General features: G+C 53.5%; 6 protein-coding genes across 6 annotated transcripts; 3 read left to right on the forward strand and 3 right to left on the reverse strand.

Annotated features, from left to right (window-relative positions):
• Positions 1–1,768: 1,768 nt before the first annotated feature.
• On the reverse strand, positions 1,769–4,695 carry BKA58DRAFT_330752 (uncharacterized protein). The gene is made up of 3 exons (XM_046168159.1): positions 3,665–4,695; positions 2,965–3,618; positions 1,769–2,914 (listed from the first exon to the last, which is right to left on the reverse strand). The coding sequence occupies exons 1-3, from the start codon at positions 4,620–4,622 to the stop codon at positions 2,118–2,120; spliced, it is 2,409 nt and encodes an 802-aa protein (XP_046032224.1). The 5' UTR covers positions 4,623–4,695; the 3' UTR covers positions 1,769–2,117.
• A 626-nt stretch (positions 4,696–5,321) lies between these two features.
• BKA58DRAFT_374930 (uncharacterized protein) lies at positions 5,322–6,502 on the forward strand. Its single transcript, XM_046169380.1, has one exon. It carries the CDS (start codon positions 5,489–5,491, stop codon positions 6,386–6,388), a length of 900 nt encoding a protein of 299 aa, XP_046032225.1. The 5' UTR covers positions 5,322–5,488; the 3' UTR covers positions 6,389–6,502.
• Positions 6,503–8,077: 1,575 nt separating this feature from the next.
• BKA58DRAFT_35013 (glycosyl hydrolase family 61-domain-containing protein) lies at positions 8,078–9,476 on the reverse strand. The gene is made up of 2 exons (XM_046168509.1): positions 8,691–9,476; positions 8,078–8,637 (listed from the first exon to the last, which is right to left on the reverse strand). Exons 1-2 carry the CDS (start codon positions 9,283–9,285, stop codon positions 8,189–8,191), a joined length of 1,044 nt encoding a protein of 347 aa, XP_046032226.1. The 5' UTR covers positions 9,286–9,476; the 3' UTR covers positions 8,078–8,188.
• A 192-nt stretch (positions 9,477–9,668) lies between these two features.
• BKA58DRAFT_397540 (uncharacterized protein) lies at positions 9,669–10,571 on the forward strand (the record flags this gene model as incomplete). Its single annotated transcript, XM_046171432.1, has 2 exons — positions 9,669–10,069; positions 10,331–10,571. The coding sequence occupies 2 exons, from the start codon at positions 9,669–9,671 to the stop codon at positions 10,569–10,571; spliced, it is 642 nt and encodes a 213-aa protein (XP_046032227.1).
• A 1,259-nt stretch (positions 10,572–11,830) lies between these two features.
• BKA58DRAFT_35027 (uncharacterized protein) lies at positions 11,831–14,927 on the reverse strand. The gene is made up of 3 exons (XM_046168515.1): positions 14,875–14,927; positions 12,961–14,769; positions 11,831–12,911 (listed from the first exon to the last, which is right to left on the reverse strand). The coding sequence occupies exons 1-3, from the start codon at positions 14,875–14,877 to the stop codon at positions 11,946–11,948; spliced, it is 2,778 nt and encodes a 925-aa protein (XP_046032228.1). The 5' UTR covers positions 14,878–14,927; the 3' UTR covers positions 11,831–11,945.
• Positions 14,928–15,938: 1,011 nt separating this feature from the next.
• On the forward strand, positions 15,939–17,238 carry BKA58DRAFT_35024 (BNR/Asp-box repeat domain-containing protein). Its single transcript, XM_046168513.1, has one exon. The coding sequence runs from the start codon at positions 16,032–16,034 to the stop codon at positions 17,172–17,174; it is 1,143 nt and encodes a 380-aa protein (XP_046032229.1). The 5' UTR covers positions 15,939–16,031; the 3' UTR covers positions 17,175–17,238.
• The last annotated feature ends 219 nt before the right edge of the window (positions 17,239–17,457 follow it).

The following is a 17,457-nucleotide window of genomic DNA, read 5'->3' on the forward strand; positions in this document are numbered from 1 at the left end:
TGCTCGCTATGTACGCAACACGTAAACTCAATTTGCATCTACGACCTCGACGGCTCACTTTTATCTGGATGGCAGTCAGCATTAAGCTGACACGTTTTGCACCATTATGACGTCTTCTCTTTTCCCCTTCACTTCTTGGCATGTACAGGTTGTAATCTTCCTCCAGGCAAACGCGCGTGGCCTTGGTGCTGTCGTCGCTACGTCAACAAGCTCCATCAATTTTGCCCTCTCCCACCTCCTCACCATTTTCCATCCACTACACACTCGCGCCCAATGACCCACTTCTCCCTTGCGTCTTTTCTCTTCATTCTTGCATTATCAGCACCCTCGTCACTCTTTTCTACAGGTTCCTCGTCGTATGAGACGGCAGTGTCAAACCCCGCAAGTATAGGAGCGATAACAGTCACTCGACCGCGGCGCACACCACCACCGCGTCACCTCCAGTCAGCAGCTTCTGACATCCAGACTCTGCCTCTCGGCGTTTGGGTACTCGTTCTCTGTATGTCCTCCTTTCTTCTTGTTCAGCCCCACGTCCGAAGATGATTCCTGCCTTTGGCAGAAGACTACACCTTCTGAACACTGCAGAACCGCTACTCTGTGGCCGGTTCGCAGTTATGGTCATACCGAGCTCTCTGATAGACAGCATATCGGCAAATTGCGCTGAAAATCTTACTGAAATCGTATGCTGACAGCTATCTTGTAGTCTCTTATCCTTCCTGCAAGGTCTCTCGAAGGTGACCTTGAGCCGAGCGTATGATAGAGCGCGAAAGCGACGTGGAGCTAGACTCCAAGCTTTTGAGAATGTCGAAATGGGGTGTATTCGGTAGAGGGCGTGTACGGAGGACTTGGTGCTGTCATGAAACTCCCAGTATGCGTCTCAGACTACAAGATCTTCTGGTTCTTTTCGCGTAGATACCGAGACTTTAGCTCTCCCAAACTCCGCCAGATCTTCTGTCCTGTAGCAGTGAACGTGGGACTGCCAATATGACACTGAGGACGAAAATCTAAACGAAGAGAAAACTTGCTCTATCGTCTTTTCCTCGCCGCGTAAAGTGCAATTTCCCGCTTCAAACGGTGAAAACACCTCCCCCACTTCCCTTCCCAAAGCGTGCGTGTGCGCGGTGAAGATGTGTAGGTACAAATTCGCGTCTCTGAACAACTTCTGCTCCTTAGCCCTAACACCCACACCCAAGTAAGTATACCTTCTCAAAACCTCTTTTCCTGTCCAACTATCCACCTATACTACTATGGAATTATCAGTTGAACATGGAACAAGCTAACAGTCTCACAGTCCATCGAAACACTGACAAAAATTTCGATAAGTATCAACATGCCTCCCGCTCCCCGCCCTCACCGAGTCCTCACCGTCTCGCAGCGCATGGCGCTTGGCTTACACGCCATCTACAAGCGCGTATGTACTTAGTTGTTACAATACCTTTAGATTGTGGCTAATTGTATTATTTTAGATGTGCGAGGTGATATACGATCGGTCGCTGATCGTACGTGCGGGCCTGATGCCATACCAGACCGCCCGGTACGAGGCCTTGGGCCAAGAGCTCACCATGCTCGAGGGGTACACGACGGGGCTGATGGCACAGCTGTTTGACGAGCTGGACCGGGAAGTAATGCGTAAGTTTTATCCCCTTGTGATTCAATGTGATTGCATTCGAAGCCAATTCAACGAAATGCCTTCATCGACACCACCTCTACTATACCTAATTGGAACAGTACTGACAACCCAATAGACTAGCCACACACCCCCTCGCTCGCCGGCGCCCCCTCCCCTCGCCCTCGCCCACGCCCGTTGCGCCGGTGCTGCCCTACAGGGACAAGATGACCTCGGGCGGAAACTTTGGGCCCTAGGCCATAACGATTTGATACCCATTGAATAGACTGTTTCCTCTTCGCCATATCATGCTGTCTTGTTCTCCTCCGTGCCAGTGATGTGTATAGCTCAAGAAGACCTACGCACCTATCAGCTCCCCATCCCCAAGCCATATGTATGCCTCACGCCGTGTTACAAACTTCGTATCACAGCATAACGAGCGGCATGTAGGGTCCTGGGATCCTTATATTCATACTTACAGCGGGTATAAAGGGAATGTACATTCCAAGCCCTACTCCTCCAACCAGTCCGCGGCACTACCAATAGCATTACTAACAATGCCGACCCACCTCTGCACCCCCTCTTCACTCTCCTCTTCGATCGCCTCAACGATACCAGGGAATGTGGCACCAGAATAGCCCGTCCACTTGCCGGGAGCGAAGACGACGTGCTTGAACCAGCTTCGTCCGTCCAGACCATCCGGGAACAGAAACTTCCTCTCTAGGTACTTGTACTTTGTGTTGATGCCGCGAATAGCGAGGTATAGTTGCACCTTCTTCCAGGGCTGCCACCAGGGAATGTCGCCAATGTTGGCGTATTGGGTTGCGAGGTCAGCGGCTGTGGCGTCGTGGAGGATGGATGCGAAGAGGAAGTGGGAGACGGCTTCATCGAGAGGCTGAAAGACTTCGCTGGAGTCTTTGTTTGGCGGACCGGCGTCGAAAGCTTTGCGTTTGACGGCGTCGACGTAGGTCTGGAGGCCGACCGCGTAGTCTGTAGCGTTCAGTTGGAGGATGGGTGTCTCAACGAGCTTGGCTGCTACGAGTGCCCACATCTTGGCGATCGTGGCATGGTATTCGAAGGTCGGGTCGCCGTACATCTTCATCCAATCGAATGAGTCGTAGTTGCTGTGGTAGTGGTAGACTGCTGACTTGGAGTCAAAGCCGAAGCCCATGTCAATGCATGGAATGCCGGCGAAATCCTGGAAGGCGGTGAAGTCGCTGCCAGAACCCATCGTCTCAATGCGCTTGTCCCAAACATCATAGACAGACTGGCCAGCGATGGTCTGATTCGGGGACATGACCATACGAGCTGGTGGATGTTAGCTGAGGCTCAGTAATGGGATATGAAAGCAAGCTTACCGACTTCCTCCACCACACTGCTCATCAAGGGCGCCGCTGAGAGCTTGAAGTTCGGGCCTGCTGTGGCAACATCGACATTCAGATATGCAACCGTGGAACCAGAGAGCCAGGGCAGGTACTCTTCAACCCACTCAGTGCTGCCAACCAACCCATACTCCTCTCCGTCCCAGCTCGCGAAGACAATTGTTCTCATGGGCTTCCAGCCAGCTTGCATGGCAGCGCCAAAGCTCCGAATGACCTCGTTGAGCGCTGCGCTGCCGCTGTTTGGATCGCCTGCACCGCCAGCAATCCAAGCGTCGCGGTGATTGCCGAGAACGACGACTTCATCGGGAATGGTGCCGTTGATGATTCCAATGACATTCCACAAGGGCGTCGTAACGTAGTCCTGCTCGTTGACCAGGTTCAGCACGAGGTCGTCTGGCGAAGGCCCAATGTTATATTCTACGCCCTTGTAGTCCAAGCCACCGCCGTGCCAGTGCTCGTTGAAGGATGAGGCTTTCGGACCGTGACCATTGAGGGCTTTGAGGAGGGGAAGCGCATCGAGGTAGGAAATTGGGAGTGAGGGGATGTGTGGCATCGCGTGGTCGACGGGCTGGCGAGGGCAGCCGGGTTTCGAGGGATAGCCAGGTGTCGTAGGATCGCCTGGTGCGAAGCCTGTAGTTGTTAGAATGGCACAAAAAGAGGGAGGGCATCAACCTACTCAAGAATTGGACGCTTCCTCGCTGGACACTGCTGGGCTCTCTGGCCGGTCCGTCGGGATATGTCGCAACGCCGTTCTTCTCGGTGACCTCTCCATCATCACCTGGGTCGGTGTACATGGCAACACCAATCATACCCAGCTCTTGCGCGCGCTTGACCTTGAGGCCGCGGAAGACGCCTCCGTATTTGGCCAAGGCGATCTTGCCAGCCAGACTGACGTTCGCCGCCTGGAGCTCCTCAAAGTCTCTGTATGTTCCGTAATTGACGAAGACGTAAGGCGCCGTCACGTTACCGGAGGCGCTGTAGCCGTGGAAGGTTGGCACGCGATCTGCGAGCTGACTTGACTTGTCCTCGTCCAAGACGTCTTCCTCCAGTCGCGCCTCATATTTGACCTTCCATTCTTGCTTTGTGATGCTGTCAGCCGCGTCTTCCTTGTCGCCAACCCTTTCCATAAGAGCCAATCGGTGGCCCTTGGGATAGTTGATGTAAACGTCGTAGTCGACAATGGTGCTTTCAACTCCCCATTCCTGCCATCTTTCCCTGGTCCACAACGCCTGGCTGAGATTCTTTCCAGCAAGATGCGGCCCACTCGTGTAGTATCTGCTCCACTCTTCTGCCTTTTCAGCACTGGGTGTTTCCAATAGTGCCGCCTTTAGGCCCTCGAAGTCCAGGGCCGTCTTGCGCGCCCATCCGTCAGGTATTTGTGAGGTCGACAAGGAAGAGGCCGAGAATCGTGATGCAGGGGCTACTTCGTCTTGAGTGGGTGGTGCAAAGGCGAAGAGGAAGATTGCAGCAAGTCCTCCAACGATTATTGTTGCGCTTAGCAAAGTGGTGCATACGAATCGAAGACGATGGTGTGGGTATCGGTCGCGATGGGGTCGGACATCGACGCGCTGGATCAGCGGGGTGCTTTCGTCGGCCATGGTTGCTGGCTTCTCATTGCTCGCCGGGAGCTGCATATACAAACAAGATGACTCTTTCACACCTGGCCAGAGGCAGTCAGGACTGATGTTGAGATAAGAGACAGCTGCGCGGAGCTATGCCGGACACCGAGGTCGATGGCGTCACACACTTATCTCGTCCTATCTTAGCGCAGCTGCCATGTCAGGGGTCTGAGGAGCCGCGGAATTTATCGCGAACCTCACAACTTCGACCGCATGGCAGCTCTAGTCCAGAGGGCCACGCATCGTTGCAAACGTCTCTATTAATGCGATGACATCTTTCGGGGGTTCTTTCCACGCAATAGTCCGTTCCTTAGTCATGTGACCGGCCCTGCGCGCAGCGTCATACGGCGATCGTACACCATGCAATCCACCTGGAGCTTCATATCTCTAATGATTTCGCAAACTACGGTAATCACGGGAAACAGCCTCTACGGTGTCAAAAAGTCTCCCTGTAATCTCGCGAAACTTCTGCCATGTCATCCAGTCCATATTCTCGTCTCCATCTCTCTACACAACGCGCTGTCCTTTTCCTCAAAGATTCATGTCCATCAGCTTCTTCCGGTTCTTGATATCCTCGGCTTTCGAACCGGTGGTTCTTACATTGCCGTCTCCAATAGCGAATGACCAAAACAGCCAGCAGCTCTATCAAAGGCTCTGAGCGCAACGACGACATTGTTTCTTCTCGTCATTTTCCTCACTATGTCGCCTGGGTAATCTCACCCTAAATCTCTTTTCGTGAGCTTGACTCCGTTCGATCAATAAAGACGTTGTGAAACTCGCATAAAGCCCGTCATTGCCATTGTCGCATTGTCAAAGGCGATGGCTATACTAGGTTGAGGCAACGTAGGTGGATTTATACTCATATTATCTTCTTCCTTGTGATGGTCCAGAAACCCACTCGAGCCCAGGACTCAAGCAACACCACGATCCCAATGCAAAAACAGCACGTCGAGCCCGCAACACGCAACTCAATGGCCACTCCCTCGATCAAAGCCCCGCAGCTGATGGGCATTACAGGCGACAACTGCGCATCCTGCAAGTCGACCACCGTCCCGCTTTATGATCTGTCCTGCCATGAGAGCGACGATCTCCACTGCCGCGACTGCCTCACCAAGACCTTCCACGCCGTCAATGACCAAATTGTACGATGCCCTCACTCGGCATGCCGTCGCTCCGTCGGCTTCGAGCAGCCTACTCCTCTCGCGCAGGACTTCCACTTAGACAACGACTTCTATGACCAGGAGTGCATTAGCAAGATCCGCCAGCAGCCGGAGGTCATGAACAACCTGATCGCATTCACGGGCGAGGAGGCTGAGGTCATCTTACACCACGTCTACACCATGTTCGAGGATCAGCTCATGGACCCCATCGCTCTCGGCGGCGTCGCTGGCCACATCACCGCGCGCGCGGAGAACTCGTTACAGGCCAGCTTCGCCTGCAACCCCTTCGTCTGTGGGTTTCTCGCTCAAATGAAAGCCACGTCGAAGCTGATGACCACCCCATACGAGCTTGAAGAAGACCTCAATGCCCTTCTTTCTAGGTTACTTCACGAGTACGCTCAGCTGAACTACGGGAACGAGCTCACTCGGCACGGTATCGATTTGGAACATGAGAGCGAAGTGCTAGCTGCTGCACTGGATAACTACAAGCCCTTCAATGAGCTCAAGGGGAATTGGGAACTGATCATCAAGAAGTGGGTGGAGCTGCTGGCTTGGAGGCATTTGGAGCGCCTGGCACCGCCTGAAGGAGGTGCTACCGAGCGGAAGAATCGTCAATTTTAGAGCATGACACGTAGGTCAGAATCATCTTGCAGACATTCCATCGTACAGCATGCCGTCTTTTCAATCAATATAATCAACAAGCTCATCTGTAGCCTGCCATATCTGTAATTATACGTCTTACCAAAAACAAAATGCTCCCGCACTAGCCCGTCAACACGCTCCTTGTCCGACCAATCCCAACCAACCACCGCACTCCCCCACTCCTTCCCTTTGCAAAACTCACCCTCACTACGAATTTTAATCTCCCGACGTTCTCCCGTCGGCGTGACCGCAAAAGATCCGTACTTTGCAGACTCTTGGCGCTCTCCCTCCCACTATATAAACAGCCCATCCCCCCGCCCGAACCACCAACTCAGGGTGGAAGAATCGCCTACTGCTTGCCTCCGGGCCTCTTTGTTTTCCTCGCTTGCTTTCTACACTTTCCTAGGATAACCTGCTAATTCGGCCACAGTCATTCCAAGGCTTTCTCCGCCTTCGCATACGATACGGCGGCACCCAACCTGCCTCGCAAGAGCTAGGACTGAATCCCTCTCGCATTGCGCAGCGATTGGGTAGAGTGTGGGCTCTCATTGAGTGCAGTGATTTGTGCACTGCCTTGAGGAAGGCTTTTGTGATCTTTTGTTGTTGTGATTTCAGTGTGCTTTGACTTGGCTTATGTTAATGACTTGACTTGACTTGACTTTCTTCTATCCTTGATGCGATGCAACGTCTACGATGTATCTCTCACTGCTGTTACGTCTGCTTGGTGTCACTGTATCATCCTGCGTGTGCTACGCATCCAATGTTCTCATTGCTCTGATGTGTCACTCTGTGACCGATCACATACAAGGCGCTAGCGGACGGTATGCTGCTCTTTGTGTGTGTTCTGTGTCATTTTCCTCGTTTCTCCTGTGCTATCATTGATTTCCATAACATGCACCATGCCAACGAGTCACCCTTTGCCACTCAGCCCCACAACCTGCAGGCCTCAACTTTTGGCCTCTTCCGACGCGAACCGCTACGCGACCAGTGCTGTCTGATGGAAGACGATGTGAGGAGTGTGGCCTTGGAGGTGGAGCTCCGGCGCAATAGCCGCCGCGAAAACGGTCGAAAAACTATCGAGGACCTCGCGCATAACCACTGACTGATCAATTGGAAGCCACACGTGGACCCATCGTAGTGCGAGAGGTCCCAATCATCCAGGTTACTATCGAGCACGTCACACCCATCGACTCGCTTTTTGCTTCTGCACGCTGACTTTTGATTGTCAAGGTGTTGTACTTGCGATCATACTCTCCCCCCACTGCCGTCACGACTGCCTCTGCGACTACGGAGCGAGACGAACTCATTCCTTGGGCACGCTGCCAACCGATCCCAGCCCCACGCGAGACCGACACACAATTTGGAACACTCAGGTGTTGCCATTCAAGTTCGTAAGATTCACGGACAAGACATATATCTAGATGCGAGGGAGGATACAGGAGACGTTGAGGTCATGCAGTGGGACGCTGTAGGCCTGTTTGACAGTCAATCTCTCATGCGTTTGGAGGGATTGAGTAAGGTTCATTCGAAGATACCAAAGAGTTTTGCTGGATAGCATGGGCAAGCACAAGGTCCATCTACATCACAAGTCCTCAAGTAGAGCGATAGAAGTGCAAACATCGGTTAAATAACCAAAGCGCTATGCTACAAGAAACGGGTGTATATACACAAAGAAGCGAAACAGTCGTCGTATCCAACGAACGAACCATCAAAAGGTTATCTCTCTCAGAAGAAGGGTATCCATCAAATCATATCATCCCCAGCGTTTTTCCTCAACGCTTACAAGAAAGAACGAGCATGGCGGCGAGCCTTGGAAGCAGAGCCGCTGGCCTTGCCCTCGAGCCAGCTGATGAAGGTGTCGATGGTGAAGCTCTCGGGGAGGGCGTCACCGCCGGTGGAAGGAGCAGCTGAGGGAGTAGCAGAAGGAGCAGTGGAAGGCTCGGCCTCGGGGGTAGCGACCGGGCTGGAGGAAGCAGCGGGGCTGGAAGGGCTGGCGGCGGGAGCAGAAGGGGTGCTGCTGGCGCTGGGAGCAGCGGAAGGGGTGCTGGGCTTGGTGGGGGTGGTGCCAGAGCCGCCGGAGCCGAAGAGAGGAGGTCCGGGGACGGTGTAGTCAATGGTGGCGCCGTAGGGGCTGAAGAGGATACCGGGGTCGGTGGCAGTGTAGAGCTCAGTACCGATAACACCCTCTGGGGTCTCGGTGCCGGAGCCAGTGACCTCAATGTTCAAGCCTAGAAGTTGAATTAGTGATTGGTTCTTCATGTGACTGGAGAGGTTTTCTTACATTGAGGGTAGGCCTGGGCGCCGTTCGCGTCACCACCACCGTGGAGGGCAATGATCTCGTGGCGGAAGACGTACTTGCCAGCGGCAAGGCTCTCGGGGACAGTGACGGGCCAGGTGTTGTTCTGACCGATCATCTTGATGGCAGCCCACTCGCCGTCCTCGTAACCGTGACCATCGATCTTGGTCCACTTGAGCTCCTCCTTCTTGACAGCGGCAATGTCGCCAGTGTAGCCAGCGACGTAGGTGATGACGGGGCCGACGTGACTCTCGGGCCAGGTGTTCCAGTGGAACTCAACGATGCCACCGGCGGCGACCTTGGCCATGCTGTCGGAGCTGCCCTCGGGACTGGCGGCCTTGTGGCAGATAATGTCGGCATCGCCGAAGGAGTTGGGCTCGACGAAGCCGTTGTCGAGGTTCTCGGCGTACCAGCCGATGTGCTCTGGCACCTTGCCGTTGTTCTGCTTGGCGTAGTAGTAGTCGAGGCTGAAGCCCTGCTGGAAGACACCGTCGATGGTAACGCCGTTGACAATGCCGTGGGCAGTGGCGGTGGCAGCGAGAGCCGCAATGGCGCTGAGGGAGGTAACGGTCTTGTACATGTTGACTGATGTAGATGGAGTTTTTCGAAAGAATGGAGTTGGTTGGTTCGAAGAAGACGAAAGTTCGAAAGTGGTTGAAAGAGTGTCTGCCGGCTTCACACAGTGAAGGACTTGATGAACGAATGTGAGTTGAAAAGAAGGGACTGGTATAGAAACCGAATGAAGCTGTAGCGATGGTACTTGGAGTGAGGTACCAGGTGCCCTATTTATTCAGTTCAGTCTCTGCTACTACAAATGCTCGGCATACATTGACCCACATCCTGGGCGACTCGCAAAATGAGAGCCCAGAATAGCGGGTTCATGCTGGGCGCGCTGAACTATGCATCCCGCGTTGTTTGAATCGCCATGTTTCCTGTTGCGGAGAGACAAGCGACATTGTCAGGATGCGCAGGCCATTTCCTGCCTGCAGCCAAGAGCCATCCCACGGCTCCGGACCAGTTCCAGAATCACTGCGCCCTGTCGCAATCCAGTCCTCGGTCTCCGGTATGCATCGTACGTTGCGTGCTCGTCGTCATGAATCGTTCCGGTCGGTGTTGTTGTGGTTTCGGGTTCGAGCGACAGCGTGCAGCGGGGCCGCACGAAACGTGCATCCCGCGTGTTCCTGGATTTGCCCTTGCATACTAGACGCCGCCAAGCGCTTAGTTGTTTCTGTCAAACGAGGTGCAGAGAGCGCCGCACTCTGTGGCGCCTGTCAGACGTCTAGATCCGATCGTGCTGGGTTGGTAGATGTGGTGTTGATGAACGGTAGGGTTATTGCTCATGCCTTCGATGACGGGCTTGAAAGGTACGTCAGTAAGACGGTCCGGTTGCCGAACACCAGCTGCCGTGACCTCGCCGTGTCATCCCATCTCCAAGACACCCCAACCGACCAAATCTGACGCACTGCAACACCAAGCTTCCTTCGATCCTGCACAATATCCACACCGATGTTGTCGACTCGTCAACGTCGCGCGCGCAACCGTTATGCACCCCTGACAGCGTAACCGATTCCTGGGACCCACTCCGTGCCACTCCACCGAACTTCGCATGTGCAGCCTGGTTTCAGACGTGAAACGGCCAATATTGCCCCCAATGGTAGTGAGCGGAGATGCATCTCGATCGAGGCAGGCGTGTTTGACGACATCGTCGTCGATATTAATCAAGTCAGGATTCCGGCGGCGGCGCTTCTTGGATGGCGGGCGGTGCAACTGCATCTCAGGCGCGGCGCCGTCGACTTTAACATCTTTTTACCTTTGTCTTTATCCGTTCTGCCTTTTAGGCTGCCGATGTATATGGGGTGGGCCTGAGGCTGTTTCTTCTTCTCTATGTCTCAAACGTAGCTCGTGATGAACATCCACACAGAGTGATATGACGGAGCTGCCGTCTCTTGCCTGTCTATTACAGTGCGCCTCTCTCAATCAGTCTCATAGTGCTCCGCAGTCTGAATTTTTCCATCGTCTTCCCAGCCGCTCTTTCATGGTTCTGTTTCTACGGCGCATGCTTTACTTCCACCATACATATTGTCAATCTCCCTCAGCAGAACTCCACGTGGACGTCAGGCTGCGTTGTTCTGAATTATCTGTCAATATAGCGTCCTTCAACGACCTCCTGGGCGTGTCGTTGTCTCGTTCTCTCCAAAGTGATGGTGTGACGTAGTCGCGATGTGCCGTCCAGCAACACGGAAACACCGCACTGAGCAGCCAGCATCTCAGTTCTGCGTGTACCTCCAGGACCCTTTGTAACAACTTCCCCGTCACTGCGAAAGCAGTCGAATACCTCCCCGCCCACTCATCGTGTTGCTCTCCCTTCAGCTAGAACATGATGTCACCATCACTATCCCACATATACCGCGTAAACCCTCCATACTCTATCAAAACAACCCAACACAGGTCTCCCAGTGAAGTGGTAACACGTTCACCATCAGTTCCCTGTAAGGTACAGAGTGTCAGTTAACGCTGGCATCGGAGTGTCTCGGTCACTTGACTGGTGATAGCTGTGCTTTGCATTGTTTGTAAGAAACGCTAGTTCGACCCTAGCAGCGACCAAGTACATTATCTTTTTTTGTTTGCTTCGTTACAGCCTTTGTGTAAGCAAGGGGCAGGTAAGGTGAAGGGGAAGTTCTTTGCATGTGTGTGCCGTTCTAGCTGTGATCTTCGTTGGCGGCATGTTTGGGGTGAAGGACAGTGCATTTTTTTACCCACTTTCTTTTCAATTTTCTTCACAATTCTAATGGTTCTATATGTATTGTTGTGCTCGTTATCTCTTCATCAAAACATTTAGGGCTTCTTGGTCTAGTGGTATGACGCCACAAGCTAGCAGGTTCTCCGCAGAGGCCATGTATAGTATGTGTAAGAAGGTAATTTCTTGGGCCTGCTTCCATGCCTTAGCTGCGCGCCCTACTCGTGGAAACGGAGGTTCGACCCCTTCAGAAGCCATCATTCTTTTTGCTTAGGTGGAGGGTCCAGGTGAAGGCCACATCGGCTTGTTTTTTGGTCCATGTCTTGGGCACTTTCTCTTTTGAGGAATACAAGTGCGATACGGGTGGTGTATCTACGACTTGCGACGTCAATGTAGACTCTACAGCTCCTTATGCTTCTGCATTGGGTTCGTTGTGTTGCTTTTGTATCCTGTAAAGCCTTGTATGGTATGGCACCTGTTGGCTCAAAAATACATGTAAGCGGCTACTCCAGCCACGCCTGCATACCACCAACCAACAAAACCGCGATACCTAACACCCACTGCGCAACTCCAAAGGCGCCCTGCACATCGTCCTTTTTTATAGTCCACAGAATCGCAAAGACCACACTACCCAAGCCGCAAACGCCCATCGTCACTGCCCAAACGCGCTGCGCAAGAAATCCCTCCACGAGATGAACGCCCCAGCCCATACCGAACTCCAATCGCTGCCGCCGCTTCGGACTGCGAAGATATGTAATCAGCTCGCCCTCATAGTCCTGCGGGTGCTTGAACAAATGGAGGAGATAGGTGCTACCAACAGGCGGCAGGAGGTCGTTGGGCTCGAAGGTGTATGGATGCTGAGACGGCGCTGCAGACTTCTCTGGCTCGCTGGTCGAAGCCGAAGAGGCAGCGGACTTGGGCGGCATAGACGGCGTCGCACGGATATCAGCAAATCGATTGCGATGGACTTCGAATTGAACGAACTCGATAGTCGTCAGCCCGCGAAGACGAGCCCAGTTGAACCACCGTCGATTGAGCTGGTCGTAGTGCTCTCGCAATGCGAGCGCTAGATCTTTGTCGCTTCTCACACGCCCTTCGTTGACATCGAGATGGACGATCTTTGGTGTCAGGCGGCCCTCGTTCGCACAGGTCAGGAGCCAGGATTCTTGGACGAAGGACGGCATACGGACACTGAAGGGGTTGCTGGCGACGGTACGAGACGGGCTATACTTGGAAGGATCGCTGCCTCTGGTCCAAAAGTTAGGCCCGCCATACGTCGACGACGGCGTAGTCAATGTGGACGCTCTGCTAGACGAGTCAAAGATGGAGGCCATCGACGACGCGGTACTGCTTTGGCTGCCAGGACTATTTGGTGTATGAGCTCTTGGGCGATTGAGATAAGCTTCGAGAAGACGGGCAGCATTGGGTCGCTGTTCGATAAAGTCGTCATACAATGGCTCACCACATGACTACATCTTGTTAGCATGGTCCAGAGCAAGAGTATGCTGATTCACTGACGCAAGTCCATCGCACCCGCACATGCCCCTGCGGCACGGGCGGTTCAGTACCGAATGTATCACGAAGCAATCGAAAACCTTCATAGGTTTTGTCTGACAACGCACTCAATGCAAGACCCCAGTACCTCAATGTTGTGTTTCGACACCCAGGAGATGCCATCCGTATTTCTGCTTCCGGAGGTAACGGTATCTCGCCAACATGATCGTCAATCGATGGCTCAACGATGGTGGGTACTGCGGGCTTTTCGAATCCATCATCAAGATCCTCATTCCCTGGCTCAATTTGATCTAAAGCTCTTCTTAGCGCTTCACGGAGTTCATCGGCACGACCTACTCCTGCTGACGCAGGTGATCGCATAGCATTGGCGTCCGCGGCATCTATTGATGACGATGAAGATGACGCTGGCTTGCGTATCCTAGGTGACCTCTTGCGACGCGTTGCTGGCGACACATGAGCTGACTTGGTCTGAGGTACGTCGGTGTTCAAACGTAAACCATGTTTGGGCTTGGAGGGAACATGTAGATCGTCAGCTGATGCATGGCGGAGATGCCGCGGTTTGGCCACACTCGTATGTCGCATCGGTTGTGACCGGGTGGCATACTCCTCAGCCAGTAGATCAATTCCACTCGACTTTCGAGACACCGGACGGATGCGTTGGCGCAAAGTAGTCGAGTTCACCAGATCCTCTACAACTTGACTATCGGGTGCAAGAGTTGTCGATCCTACGCGACGCTTGACGGATTTGTGAGCATCCGATCGTTTGAGATCCAGGTTCGCCACTCGACTCTTCACTCGAGGACGTGTCTTCTTCTCGACACGCTTCCTTACAGGTCCAACGACTGACAGACCGCGGGTTGGCGTCTTCACGATGCTGGAGACTGAGGCCGAGCGAGTGGGAAAAATTGATGGGGTCCGAGATGATGGTTCTACGTCGGTCTGATCTCCATCCATACGGTCGTAGATTGAGCGAATGTCTGGTATCAGAGTCTCAGCATCACTGAAGCCGTCCTCTGCGATCGAACTCCTGGCTAGACTATGATTTGGCAGATGGCTCCTTGGTGGAATGGCAGACGGCAGTGGTCGTTCAATGCCTGATGTGTTGGAAGTACCGATCTCGAAGATATCGTCGCGACCCAAAAGACTGTCGGCATTTGATGCAACAGCTGAAGGGGGAGAATACAGCTCCGCAGGCAAAGTTGCCGAGTCAAGCTCTGGAGTCGCAAACACCCGTTCTGAGCCAACCGCTTGACCCAGATCCACTTCGGCAATCTCGTTCGAATCGGTTGAGCCTTTCAACAAGCGCACCACGTAGCCCTTCCCTTTCTTCTTGATCCTGGCCTTGATGTCGGTAAGTCGCTTGGATTGTGTGGAAGCCGTTGAGTCGCTCCGCGAGAACGACACATTCCAATCCGGCACTACCTTTTTAAGAAAGTCAGGAGGCACATTGTCCAGGTCGGCCCAGCCTTGCCTGTCGTGGAGAGGAGTACTTGGTGGACTCGTCTTTTGAGGAACTGAGCTCTCGACACTAGACTTCAAGCCATCTCGTATAGCCGTAGACGCGGCAACATTAGGTGCGCAACTCAGAGGTACTCCGATCGACGATTGTTGTTTCGGGCCCAGGTTGAAGACGAGCTGGAATTGGCCAGGATTGCGTGCATCTTCTTGGAGATTGAGAGTGAACGGCACCGATTGTGTCTTTTCATATTGTGGAAGAGGTGTTTCGCGCCCCGCATCAGATGTCTTTGGATCATTGCTCATCGGGTACTGTTGATTGGAGCGCAAAGGCACCGGAGAAGCGATTGAAGAAGCCTATCCCAATGCGAAAGTCAGCCACCACAAAATGTCACATGTCCACTTTAGCCTTGCGATGACAAAGGGTCGCCCTGTTCCAGCCTGAGAGCCATAGAGACTTACCATGTTCGCATAGTGTTCACGCCGCGATGCAGGAACAGTCGCCTGAGGGACGCAAAGAGGGGCGGCATCATGATGGTTTTGACCAGTCCAGGCTGCAGTCAGCTGTAGTTTCGACGAACCAGAGATGACTGCTGCGGTCGTTCCTGCACTGCCACCACTGCTGCAGAGCGATCAACGAGGCTGTCGTGCCGACCCGCTGATTGGCGAACTTCATCAGCCGAACGCAGCCAGCATCACATGCGTAGGTTGCCTCATCTCTATCTGTCCTCTTAACTCTGCCTTATCCGCTCGATGCGTGGATGTACGATTGCGCAGCCTCGATACCTCGTAGTACCTGCTTCTCGCCACCAGACGCGTTGCTGGTGTCGTCTTTTGTGCGAACCTCCTGGCCTTCTTACTGTAACGCGCCACCACAGCTCAACTCGCTGGATCTATCCCACAGGGTATGAGACAATACGCGCATTGCATGACTGGTAGGTGGGATGCGCAACGACAACAGCATCGATGATGTTAAGATAGACTTCGTGGCTCGGGGTAGCGAGCTGTCGCGTTCGATGGCACCCGTGGACGCGCCTTCCCGCTGCCAATGCCATGCGTCATGCCACACCCCATCTTCCACTTCCAGCCCCCAACTCCGACATATACATATACCACTACAACAAAACTTCGGCATCCCTCCGATATCCAAGATCTTGGCAATGAAGCTCCGGAGAGACTCTCGTCACATGCTCCCATCATTCTTCCGGACCAATCTGTACAGAGCTCATCCTCCGCGCCTCGGCACATTCGATGACTAGCCATTAGCTAAGTCAGCTAAGGCTTGCTCGGTGTATAAACTACCGCCTTCCCCGCAAGAGACGAAGATCCTTGTTCCCCACAATTACTCCGGACAGCGGTCTCCAGATTCCCGCCATTGAACGACGTGTTTTTTGCGAAGAGCAAGGATGTCTGCCATGTGTGGCAGGGCAACATGACGTTAAACGGACAGACTCCGAGAACTACCTCGCGCCACCGACCGGGAACAAAGTATCGATCACATGGTATGATGGCAGATCCCGGTTGACTGAGCGGTAGGGTTGCATTGGCATTTGTTTATATACTCTGTTGATACTGGCTGCGTTTCTTGCTTCATCTTGCACATCTCTCAAGCCTTCAAGATGCGTCTCTCTGCCCTCTTCTTGTCGCTCATCGGCGTCGCTACGACCGTTTCTGCGCTTCCTTCCAAGAAGGCAGAACAACCTACCTTCTCTCGCAATGTGATCTTCTCGCCGCCTAGGGATGCCAACTGGACCGACCCTGGTGTCCTTTACGCGCGCAGTGCTCAGCTTCCTGACGGTTCGCTCCTTGCAACCTGGGAGAACTACTCGCCCGAACCACCGAAGGTCTACTTCCCCATTTTCAAGTCGTCCGATGGCGGAAAGTCGTGGAAGGAGATCTCGCGCGTGCAAGACACACAGAACGGCCTCGGTCTGCGCTACCAGCCATTCCTCTACGTGCTACCTGAGGCAATTGGTGGCTACAAAGCCGGTACCGTTCTTATCTCTGGGTCCTCTATCCCTACCGATCTCTCAACCACCGACATCGTTCTCTACGCCTCGAAGGACAGTGGCAAGACCTGGGAGTTTGTCTCCTCCATCGCTAAAGGTGGCGAGGCCCGCCCCAACAACGGTCTCACTCCCGTCTGGGAGCCCTTCCTGATGATGAACAAGAAGACTCTCATCTGCTACTACTCCGACCAGCGCGAAAACGCTACCTACGGCCAGAAAATGGTTCACCAGACAACCACCGACCTCAAGACCTGGGGCGCAGTCATTGACGACGTCACCTACCCTACCTACACCGACCGCCCTGGCATGCCCACCGTCGCCAAACTGCCCAATGGCAAGTACATCATGACCTACGAGTACGGTGGCGGACCCGCCATCACCACTTCCTACCAGTTCCCCGTCTACTACAAGATCGTGTCCGACCCCGAGAAGTTCGGCGAGGCTACCGGTATCAGCCTCAAGTCCACCGACGGCACCATCCCCACTGGTTCTCCATATGTTGTCTGGAGCTCTGCCGGTGGCAAGAACGGAACCATTATTGCAAGCGCACACAGCAACTCGGAGGTGTTCATTAACAAGGGTCTTGGAGAGGGCCCTTGGGTGAAGGTTGCTACTCCTGAGGCAACCTCTTACACCAGGCATCTTCGCGTCCTTCAGGACCAGTCTAAGTTGTTGATTATGGGTGGTGGACAGCTGCCGCCTAGCAACAGCAACTCTGTCACTGTTACCGTTGTTGATATCAGCAAGTGGTAGACGGGATGTATGGTATAGTAATATACAAGTAAAAATAGTATCAATTACATGTGAAGTCAATATTCTTTCAGTTGATTTCTACGTGCTCCCGATGCTTTGGCATAGCTCCGACATGAGTATGCTTGATCCAACTCATATGTATCTTACGCCACAATGATAGCGGGATATAGATGCTCGAGCACTAAAGCAGCTTTCCTCCTTCCAACGCATTCGCATTGTCTCTTTTGGCGAACGACATCGAAATACCTCTGTTACGGTTGCGCAAGGCGATCTACAGGACAAG

This window comes from Alternaria rosae (genome assembly GCF_020736505.1).
Source record: "Alternaria rosae strain MPI-PUGE-AT-0040 chromosome Unknown BKA58scaffold_1, whole genome shotgun sequence".
Lineage (NCBI taxonomy): Eukaryota > Fungi > Ascomycota > Dothideomycetes > Pleosporales > Pleosporaceae > Alternaria > Alternaria rosae.